The sequence below is a fragment of the Trachemys scripta genome, chromosome 5 (assembly GCF_013100865.1).
Source record: "Trachemys scripta elegans isolate TJP31775 chromosome 5, CAS_Tse_1.0, whole genome shotgun sequence".
In the NCBI taxonomy this organism is placed as follows: Eukaryota; Metazoa; Chordata; order Testudines; family Emydidae; genus Trachemys; species Trachemys scripta.
Genome location: NC_048302.1, coordinates 104766411 through 104778250, shown reverse-complemented (window position 1 = coordinate 104778250; position 11840 = coordinate 104766411). Strand labels below are relative to the sequence as shown.

General features: G+C 37.4%; 1 protein-coding gene across 1 annotated transcript; it reads right to left on the bottom strand.

The window, feature by feature from the left end:
• Positions 1-331: 331 nt before the first annotated feature.
• On the bottom strand, positions 332-7744 carry CCKAR (cholecystokinin A receptor). Its single transcript, XM_034772413.1, has 5 exons — positions 7366-7744; positions 6453-6704; positions 4006-4267; positions 1946-2073; positions 332-1290 (listed from the first exon to the last, which is right to left on the bottom strand). Exons 1-5 carry the CDS (start codon positions 7484-7486, stop codon positions 764-766), a joined length of 1290 nt encoding a protein of 429 aa, XP_034628304.1. The 5' UTR covers positions 7487-7744; the 3' UTR covers positions 332-763.
• Positions 7745-11840: the final 4096 nt, after the last annotated feature.

Here is an 11840-nt window from a genome sequence, read left to right as displayed (position 1 = left end):
GCTGCTGTCTGGACAAGTGTATTTTATCTGCCTGTAAAATTACTAGTTTTTATTTCTCTTGTTAATTTTCACAAAAAAAATTGAAATAAATCTACTTTAAAAGTGTCCTGGACCCATTGCTTTGGATCAATAGCCCTTTCTTTTCTCCAGCAATATCCTTTTTTAATTGACCATTAAACCAAGAATTTCAAAGGGTGATAGCTCAGCTAAAATAAGGATGACCAAGAGTTCTATGCAAATAGCCAATATATTTTGATTTCATGGAATTGGTATTTAACCATAAAATATAAAAATAGAAATTTGTAATCAGGACTGATAAGGAACCCCAATCTATTAGTGTCTTGGAATTGTCAAGAGATACTCTGAGCTATCTCTAAAAACTGCAATTTTGCATGAAAAGGGTAAGCCAAACTGCCGGTGGAAAGGACACCCTCAAGTTATAGAATATGTTTACAGGAGGCTTTAGTACAAATGCACCATGCTGGAGGGCTGGTTTCAAAGTCCCCCATCTCCACAGAGCCTAATAACTCCAGTCTCTTTTTAGAAATGGAGGCGACACAAAGCACAGACCCTAGCAGTGTCCATGACCCATACAATTCCCTTGGCATTTCCTACCAGCTAATTGCTTAACTGTGGTGTTTTCATCTCTTCAGAACTAAGTCATGTTACAAATCAAACCTTAGTCATCTTTCCAAGACCAGACAAGAAGATAAGGGTTTGAATTTATCTTGGCCATGTGTAGCCTCTCCTTTTCTGTAGCAGTTCATGGGGGAGCAGACGCATTCATGTGCATGTAAGAGTACCTGGAGAGAGATGCCCCTGTGGTCTTCCCCTCCTCCTCATCTCCAATATCTCCTCTTATTACTGGAGGCTTTTGTTTGGGACAGCAGGTGAAAGTGGCCAGAAAGCCCATCCGGAAACGCTTGTTCATGAAGCAGTAGATGATGGGGTTCACACAGGCTGAAGTGTAGGAGAGCAAATGAATAAAGGAGATAGGAGCTCCTGAGAGAAGTTGGTCTGCTGATGTGGTGTCAAATGCACGCCAGGCATTTACACTGAAGATGGGAGTCCAGCAAAGGAAAAACAAAATCACAATCACCATCAGCATGCGGATGACAAGCTTCTTGGCCATCAAGTTGGCAGTTGAGCTGTTGCTTCTGACCCTGTCTATTTTGGTGCTGCTGGTGGCAGAAAGCTGTTGCAGTGGCATTTTTCTCTTCTTTTTGGTTTTCTGCAGGTAGCAACCATCTCCATTCTCATATTTGTTGCTACTGGTGCTGGCTTTCCTGTCTGTATGTACAAATCAGCAGCACTCACATAAATATGTAACACAAAACATTTCTGAATAGTGATTCAAAATATAAACAGATTAGTGGAGTCTAAATTTTGAAGTAAACAAAATCCTTCATGGATGATGAGCAATGAGTGGTAAAAACTGTCATTCCAATTCTAAAGTGAATTTTGATTCAGTCATTTTTGTGACCATCTGGTGTTCCCTTTCTATGAACATCTAAATGTCTGAAGTACTGTGAAAATTGGCAAAAAAAGGAACATTAAGATTGAATGCTCAAATTTCTGCTTGTAGTAATTTTTGAATTGTATTTTTAGATTAAATTTACAATTCCTGTCATATTGCTTAATAGCAAAAATAATCTAATCTGTGATGAGAAACAATATCCATTTGGTTTATTTAACTAAAACATTGGGAATTACAAATATCCTGTCTGAACTCTTTGCAAATAATCTGCAGATGATGGATTATTCACTTAAGAAATTTTCCAATAATTTTGATTAACAAATACATGCAGTAGTTTTGCAATCTGTTCATAGATGTTTTGTAAACAAAAAAGAGGTGGCATTTATAGAATAAATTATTGACTCCGCTCTACTATTCACATCTTCAAAGGTGAACTTAAAACAAAAACAAATACAAACATGCTGTTACCTCGTGAAGATTTTCTCTGGCTGACATCAAACTTTATTCCTCTGTATAGTTCCAAAGAGATTAAGCCATATGCAATCATCATTACAATACCAGGTATAAGAAAGAGTATGAGCAACAGGAAAACGTACCTGAGGAAGCCACAAAAGAGACTGAGATTAGGGAACAGCAGAAATACAGAGAAGCAACTGTATATTTTTGTTTGTTTTCTAAAGATCTGGGTGAAATGTTTTTAGGGCTGATGAGAGGTACTCTATTGACAGTGCTGGAAGCTAGAATCCCTTTTTTTCCCTCCACAGAAATAGTACAGTGCAAACAATAGCAGAGCTGGCTTTTCCACGCTGTCCATCCAATGTGTCTCACCCCCAGAGGCACTTAGGGCTAAAAAGATGCTTCAGTCTCTGTGCCCATTCAATACCTGTCCTCTACCGAGACCAGAATCATGTCTATGGTGGTGGTGATGGTTTTTATGATATAAAAGCTTGTCCAGTGGGAATTCAAATGAGCAGCTACCTGTGCTTAAGTGAGATGCTGATATTAGCCATTAACTTTCAAAAGAAATTTTGGGCCCCGGTTCATCATGTTTGCTGGGTCTCCAGCCTTTCCCATTTCACTTCATTACAGATGTTACAGACTTGGGGGAGGAGGGAGTGCTGATCTTGGGATCCTGGTACAACTGTTTCCCCTTTCCTCTCCTTCATCAACCTGGATTATTACATCCATGGAGTGGGACTGTGCTCCTTCCCCTTCTCCTCCCCCCCTTTCCCCTCCCAAGGAGTGTGCCCTCCCAGAGGCACGCACTGGAGGGAGATGCATTTCATTCCCCTCTAGCCCCATACAGATTCTGAAGGAAAGATGGTACAGTTTGGTCTCTTATTTTTCTGCTGAATCCCTTCCATAGGAGAGATTCCACTTTAAAGCAAATCCTTTAGTATTTGATTACACATTGCATATGGGTAAATATACTACATAACAAAACATAAGCAGTTTCTCTAATGGTACCCACACCCAGGTAAATTATTTTGCTTTAAGGTATTTTATTAACAAATCAATCATATATTTTGAGCCTAACCATTTGCTCCTTGCAGGAACATTGCTGCAAATTCACTGGCATTGCTCTGGATTTACATTGGTATAACTGAGAGCAGAATTTGGCCTTTTAACTTTTCTCTTCATACATCCTCATTATGGCATTATACCTTAAACTACTGAAAATGTTAATATCAAATAGATATTTATATGCATGAACCATATTTAGGTGGTGCAAACTATAGACCTATTCTGCCTCCCATTAAAGACAGTAGGAAAAATCCTGTATCTTCCCTGCACCAACTAAAGTGCTTGATTACAGGAAAAATAAATATTAGGAAAGTATTAAAGAGTAAAAATGAGCTTGTTTAATGCTACAGTGCAGCTCCTTGATTATGTCCCTATGTTATTTCTGTGCCGTTTATTCCTAGGGTGTGGACATTTAACACTGACTGTACCCTAATAGCTTGCTGCCCCCTTTGCACTAATCTCTTTAGTCACTAGGTTGGTTCTGTTCTCAGGTACATTTGCTACTTTTCCAATTTTCATGTCATCATATTTGTTCACAATTGAAACTGCATCAAAGAAATGCAGACAAAGAAGTGAATCAGTCCTGGAAGGGGCACAGAGATACGTGTGGCTTTTAAAAAGATTAATTGTTAAAAATAAACAAATCCTCAGGAAATACAAAAAATAAAACAGACGGAGCTATACTAACATGAAGCATCCCTGCTGGAAGTCTGAGAGAAGCCTTCATTTCAGTGACAGTGGCAGCTTCATAGACTACAGTTTGAAAATCATTGGCCCTTTACATATATCCCCCAGATGTGAAGCAAAAGTAATAAATGTATTTAAAAACAAAAAAAATAGCAGCAATTAAAAATAGAAATTCTTGTGACTTTTTAAACAAGCATAAAAGAATTATAAACAGTCACTAATGGTTAATAATTGATTTTCAACAGGCTTAATGCTACCATGTAATCCTATTTTCTGCCAGATAATTATATGTTATTTAACAGTCAATTATATCTTACCAGGACTGCTGAATGACATCGCTTGGCCAAAGGAGGCGACACATGTTAGCTGTGCTGTTGTTATATTTTGTAAAAGGCACCAGTTTGCTGTAAATTGGGTATGGTGACATGATGGTAAAGGAGAGACACCAAGTAGCAGCAATCACCTTCAAGGCATGAGATTTTGTCTGCCATACCCTGGACTGCAAGGGTTTGCAAATAGCACTGTATCTCTCCAAAGATATGGCAACCAGGTTGAACGTAGATACACTTACTGAGACACCTAAATATATAAAACAAAGCAACGGGTTCTTGTTTTAAAAGGCTGGCTCTTTGTAGATAAACTTGCTAAGTTTCCATGGACATATGCGAAACAATGAAAATATAGCATTACTCATATTTTCACAACTCATTAAGTTAACAGAGGTGGACCTGATTCACCTTTGTGATGCTCCAGATTTATGCTTGTGTAACTACTGATGTGTATGAAAAAATAATTGACATCTTTTGACTTAGTTCCATCAAAGCAGGAAGCTGTTAAAGCTGTTACCAACCAAAGTACTGATTCATCTCTGTATTACTCCAGTTTTTACACTAGTATAACTTCATGGAAACATAACCAGGCACTTTGGAATCAGTGAGGTTACACTGGTGTGCATCTGGAGTAACAAAGCAGTGAATCAGGTATGATTTTAGTTTTAATTAAAAAAAGCAAGTATCTTGTTTAATTGACAACCTAACTTCCTGTTTTGATAAAATGAAGTAAAAAAACCTAAATAGTTACATTTCATAGATTTTAGTGGAGTCACACTGGCATAAAACTGGAGTAATGCAGTAGGAATCAGACCCATTTTCTATAAAATGTTCATTAATTTCTCCTCCTCACTATATATAATATTTCAAACTTTTAGTGCAATGTGCTATTTTTTTTCACTGTGCACCTCTGATGTGTTTACTGTATGACTTATGGGACAATTCACCTTGAGTCTTAAAATAAAATTAACTTTGTAATTGTAAAACTTGATATTAGAATATATTCCCTTTGAATGTATATGTATGTGTATGTAATTGGTAACACTTAAATTGAAATATAAAAAATACGCTTCAGTAATTTTCATGACGTTTATGTCAGTAATTCATTACATGTTTAACTATGACCTTTAGTTTTATTGATTATATCTAAGGAAAGATGTTGACTTCCCATTCCCACACTTTCAAAATGTATTTTCACATTACATCATAGTTTTCAAGGGCACACGTTAAACAGAGGTTCTTGTAATTAATTGCTAAGTCTCATTTTGAGATAACATAAACTTTTCAGAATTCCCTCTTTTCTTTTTACATTTTTAAACATTAAATCTAAAAAGTTGGGACAGTATCACTTATCCAGATAATTTATAAACCAGGCCCTTTCATGGATCCCACTTCTATAATGGGAGGCAGCTGAAGCCAAAGCATATTGAATGTGGTGGTGGTCTTTAAAATATGACTCCCTAAAAATAGTATCATTAGGCTTCATATTTATTGCCTCTCAGTGACTCCGGGTTATATTTGATCAGTTAACAAATAAAAGGATATTTGTTCTAACTGACAGCCCTGCAAATTCCACCTGGATTTGCAAAATCAGAATGTTGGGGTTTTTTTCCTTCTCATTTGTCACCAGTAGTAGAAATTCTGTGGGCCAAATTCGGCCCTTGGTAATAGTTACCCTTGTACAATCTTATTGTATTTGCCCTGTAATTAGAACAATAATGATTCTGTTGATGATATGCAAGAAGGAATAGAATCCAACTTCTCTCCAGGGCTTCACCCTGCAAAGTGCTGAGCCTAATCTAGCAGAACACTTAAGGATGTGCTTAATTTAAGTGTATGCTTCAGTGCTATGTTAGATGAAACTACAGAGCTCAGCATCTTGCAGGATTATGCCCCCAGAGCTGTGCAGAGCTCTCTAGTCAGCTCTAACAAGAGAATTAACTTTTGTTATCAAGGTGATCAGCTATGGCTCTGCATACAGCACACAGGGAGAATGTTTGCTGATTACAGGGGATGACACTTTTACTAATCGCTTTTTACACAGGTGCTGGAAGTAGGGGTACTGGTGTTTGCTGCCTCACCCCCTGGCTTGAAGTGGATTCCATTATATACAGGGTTTACAGTTTGGTTCAATGGCTCTCAGCACCACCACTATAAAAATTGTTCCAGCACCCTGTCTTCTTATAGCAATTTAAGTCAAATTTTAATTAAAGAAAAAGGGTTTTATAAAATATGCTTTTTCCCATCTTCATGTGACTGCCTGGGCTACTTTTGTTCCTTAGTGCTGATCTTTCCAATAAGGTGTTAATGCCCAGTCAGTCCTGCTTAGCAGGTTTTGAGAGTGCTTGGCACTTTAAAGGATCTGGCCCTTGTTTAGTATCTCACAAATTTAATGGGTTATTTACTTTAGAGTAGGTACAAATTCAGAGACTTACCCATGAAGTAGGTGGCAGTTTTACAAACAGCACTACCAAATATAAAATCCTTCAGCAGGTTGGGAATGAGGGTGAAAGGCATGCAGAAAAGGCAAAGCATTAGGTCACTGACAGCCAGCGACAGCAAAAATATATTAGTGACGGTCCTCATCCTTTTGTTTCTTATCAACACTGTAATTACCAGCGTGTTCCCCACGACACTGAGCAAAAATATCAACGAATATAGCAGAATTCGAACTGTTTGATGTAAATCTGAAAATTGCCACAATGAAGAATCAGTTATGAAATATGAAAATTATAAAACTAATTAATTTTTATCACAGGGGTTTCATCCATTAACCAAAAGGTGAAGACTTCTCATCATTCAAGGCAGTAGATTTGATTTTTATCTCACTTATGCAAATCTACTGAAGTCATGTCATTACACCAATGTAAAACTGGTGGAAGTTAGAAATCCTGGGCCTGATTCTGACCTACCTGAACTGTTCCTTGAGACAGTAAGAAACATTATGACAATCTATATTATTTTAATACATGAGCAAATTTTCTTTAGCGTCTACATACAGTGTTATAATTTCATGTTAGTTGCTTCCACATACTGCATTAGAGCAAATAACTTCATTGTTATAGAATTATTCAAGAGCAATATAAAATTATGTTTCATTAAACAATTATCAGTACTGTTTACATTCTATTCTAACTGAGTATTACTTTCTACATGTATTTATAATCTGGAAAAACAGGACATATAAAGTTCTTGCTGGTCTGTTTCTTATCCTAATTTAGCAACAAATGGTTATTTTCACACTGCCTCACCTACAAACCTTTGTGTACCTGTTTTTCTTGAAATATCCATGAGTTTGCCTTCAGCTGGAACTGGTGATGTCTGAAAAATCTATTTTCCTCCACATACCTTTAGCAAGATGAGGTGAGTCATCCACACAGAAAAACGTATCATTTTCCATGACAATATCACACAGGAAAGCAGAAATATTGGTTCCATTCTCAAGTAGGATGTCATCAACTATTTCCATTCTTCAGTCTCCACAGGTTAGCTTATGTGTGGTGAAAGGCGGATTTGCAACTATCTGCCCATTCTTTCTATGAGCAAAAATATTCCTGAATGAAGTCTGCAGTGAAAAGATTTGACAAAGGTTTTCCAAGTAAGTCTTTTTTCAGCTAGCCATAAGGAATATCCAGTACAAGGAATTCTGTTCAGAATGAAAAAGATTTATTCCAGTAGAATATAAAGCAGTTTAGATGCATGAGAGAAAAGCATGAACACACACGTCTTCTCCTGTACCTTCTAGATCCGCCCCCCTTCTATTATTGGGTTAGTGTTGGGATTATAAACATACTAGATAGCGATTATAAAATTAACCCCTTGCAAGACTGTTTCAGCTCACACATCTACAATACCTCTCTATGTGAATCTGTTATTGCCACAGATAATAAATCATGAGCAATAAATGATTTAACAAATCACTCTTCCAGCTAACAATATTTAACGAGGTAATAGAAAATACTTGAACAAAAGGATGCAGAAAAGAAGAAACCTAGAGCTTTGTATGTCTACATTTGTATTTCTTTATATAAAAACAATTTAGTTTCTTTTAAGTTTGGAAAAAATGCAGTAACATCTCTAGGTACAACTGGAAAACTGGCTAAGTAACAAATGGAATAATTTATCACTCAGGTTCCTGTAAAATGGGGATAATGATACTTATATTCCTTTGGAAAGCACTTTGGGATTCTCATATGGAAAACACTATAGGGCCTGAGCCAAATCCCACTGAAAGCATTGGGAGTCTTACCATCACTTCAATAGGCTATGGATCAGGCCGTATAAAACTGAAATATGAATATTGTTTGTTAATATAAGAAGGATCCTGTGAATTTTCTCTGAGTATGGGCTTATACAAAAGCTTTATAAATTTCCATTGCACTTGCATTATCTGTAATTAGACTACAACAGGGGTCGGCAACCTTTCAGAATTGGTGTGCCAAGTCTTCATTTACTCACTCTAATTTAAGGTTTTGCATGCCAGTAATACATTTTAACATTTTTAGAAGGTCTCTTTCTATAAGTCTATAATATATAACTAAACTATTGTTGTATGTAAAGTAAATGAGGTTTTTAAAAGGGAATGGTGTAATGGGATAGCCTAATTTTGGCAATTAATTGATCTTTGACTATTAGCAGTAAATATGCCCAGTGGTCTGTGATGGGATATTAGATGGGGTGGGATCTGAGTTACTACAGAGAATTCTTTCCTGGGTGTCTGGCTGGTGAGTCTTGCCCACATGATCAGGGTTTAGCTGATCGCCATATTTGGGGTCGGGAAGGAATTTTTCTCCAGGGCAGATTGGCAGAGTCCCTGGGGGTTTTTCGCCTTCCTCTGCAGTGTGGGGCACAGGTCACTTGCTGGAAGATTCTCTGCACCTTGAAGTCTTTAAACCATGATTTGAGGACTTCAATGGCTCAGACATAGGTTTGATACAGGAGTGGATGGGTAAGATTCTGTTGCCTGTGTTGTGCAGGAGGTCAGACTAGATGATCATAATGGTCCCTTCTGACCTTAAAGTCTATGATTTTATGCAGAGCGCCCCGGACCGGTGGCCAGGACCCGGGCAGTGTGAGTGCCACTGAAAATCAGTTCGCGTGCCGCCTTCGGCACGCGTGCCATAGGTTGCCTACTCCTGGACTACAAGATAGCAACAATGAATAAACAACATCTATTTCTGATAATGTTTTTCTCCAAACACTGTCTTCTCTCTCCTATTTCCACAAAGTGTGTAAACCCAAAGCTGGGTGTAAGCCAAGGAAAAATTAATAGGCATAATTCATTACAAGAAATTACTGAATAATAATGAAATAAATTCATCCCTGCTGTTACTCCATTGAAGTCAAATTTATTTTTAAAAGGGAGAGCAATAACAGGATTATGTCCTTCCAACCCCTTCTTTAAACTTAATATAACAAGATTGGAGGGCCTGGATTTATTTTCCAGCTCCTCCAACCTCTGATGCACAGCCACATTTTCTGGAATATTTATATGGGGGAATATACAGCAACACTGCAGATAAAGTCTAAATTGCTCTCATGCCTTAAAAAGGTTTATTATGATCCTTATCAATTTGTTGTACAGACTCTTGTACATTTTCTAATCTGAGGTAAAACAGAGTCAAATTTTTGATCAATGTATACAATGTACTTAATGTAATTCCATCAGAATGAAATAAACTAAGTTCAGCAGGCAACACTCCTTTCCTCTTTCCAGGAATATGTCATATATGATACAAACCTAGGAGCCTTTGTCTACCTGTGACATTCTAGAATTATACGTTCTGGGATATTTTTTTAATCTAGAATTTTATCTGAGAGAAATAGCTTTAAATACAACTTGTTTCAATTTTTACAGCCAGGTTAATTTGAACATTAGGTACATCAATCTTTGAATAACTGAGTTTGATCTCTAGCTTTCCAGTTCACCTTTAAATTCTTATTTTACATAATAAATCACAGAGATGGTACTAACCAACTCTTACATGAAATGGCAGACAGACTGTTTGTATTTAAATGCAGGAGTGAATTTGGGGTTATTTCAGTATTTACTGAACACTTTCACTGTCAATTTCAGATGGTCCAAGTGGGAACTACCATTAGAGCTGATTCCAAGCGCCTGCATTTTTAAAAGGGCAGCTTGCAGATGTATTGATTCAATGCACAGGATGCACAAGAAAAACAAAAAAACTTTTTTGAAAAGACACTTCACTTGTTTCTTTTTTTTCTTTTCCCAATGGGTGATAATATTGGAAAGACAGTGAGGTGAAGCAGGAGATATGTTGAGCTGCCAAACATTACTATTAAGCATTTACTTTGCTCTAAGTGATCCGAGAGTCATCAGACCAAAATAAAACAGCATTTTACAACTTTCCTCTGAGTCTTACTACAGTGTTTGCACTCCTCCAGTCAAGATTCTGATCCTGCACTCTTTATTTGCATTCCACTCACTTCAATGAGAGCTTCTTTGGTTTTAGGCTCCTTTCTGCTGTGAAAAAGTAATATACAAAATGGGTGCTTAGGATCTGCAGATTCATAAATTTAATAGATTTAGGTGTCATAAGGGACCATTATGATCATCTAGTCTGACCTCCTTTGTAATACAGACCATAACATTTTATCAAGTAATTCCTGCAGCCAATAACTTGTGGTGGAATTAGAGCTTTTCTTTTAAAAAGATTTCAGACTGTTGCTCTAGCTAGTCAAGATGAGTTATCCTTGATGAAGGCGGGGCTCTCCTCCATGCTACATACTCCACCAGAAAATATTTTCCTGCTTGGCAAAGACTTGTAGTAGTGGAATGATTTGCTGTGTTTTCAGTTCCAGTTGCATTGGTTACCTGGTGTTAGCAATAAATCATTTGTTGTTTTTTACTCTGTATATATTGCTACTTGAGGTTGGATTTTCTCTCAGACTCTTTTCTCCTGCAGCTTTGATATTACTTACATCTTAATATTTGTTTCTGGGTTAGTAGCTAGTATCCTGAGGTGTGTATCGTGTCCTTGTCATTAATGTAACATGAAAAGGTAAGCAGACCATGGTATAATAAATAAAAAGGCAACTTTTATTGAGACACAGCCTGAGTGCCTGTATCGTCTCTGGCTGCCTAGCTCCCAGATTTACCAATACAGCATGTGCTGAGCAGTCCCCCTGCATGAGGTCCCCGTAAGTTCTGACCTGAAATAAAAGCAATGGAATGCAGTAAGTAGCCATGGGGGTAGATGTCTCTTCCTCTTCTCTCTCAATGAGCAGCCTGAGTGGGGATGTGAGTGGAGCTTCCGAGATACTCTTCTCCTTAGTCAATGAGAGAGCGAGCCTGGATATAACTTTAGGGCAGAAGGGAAGAGAATCGATTGGGGACCATTTGGGACCGGTCCAAAAAATGAAGTGTTGTCAGGCAGATGGTATTAGGGACATTCAGACAGGACTCTGTAATCCTGAAGTGGCCAGGGAATCACAAGAGATAGGGCAAAGATGTAGGCTTCTCAAGGAAGAATTGGCAAAAAAATGGTGCTAGCAAAGGGTTTGGGGTTTTTTTGTGGTGGGGGTGGAAGATGAATTGTGTGGTTTTACTACTTAAAGTTAATTTTTAGTTTTGACATCTGTGGAACAAGCTGACAGAATAGCTGAGTTAAAACTTACAAAGAACCCTTACCTTCTCATTTTGAAAAAAACCGACCTAGGGTTTTATATGGAATGCTGCAAGGTCTAAGCATTTTATATACCACTGAAAATGTTTGTTGCTAAGATTTAATATCTGATGGTCTGTAATACAGAGCCAATAACCATGCTCTGTTTGGTAAGGTTTGAATGTCTGCCCTTTT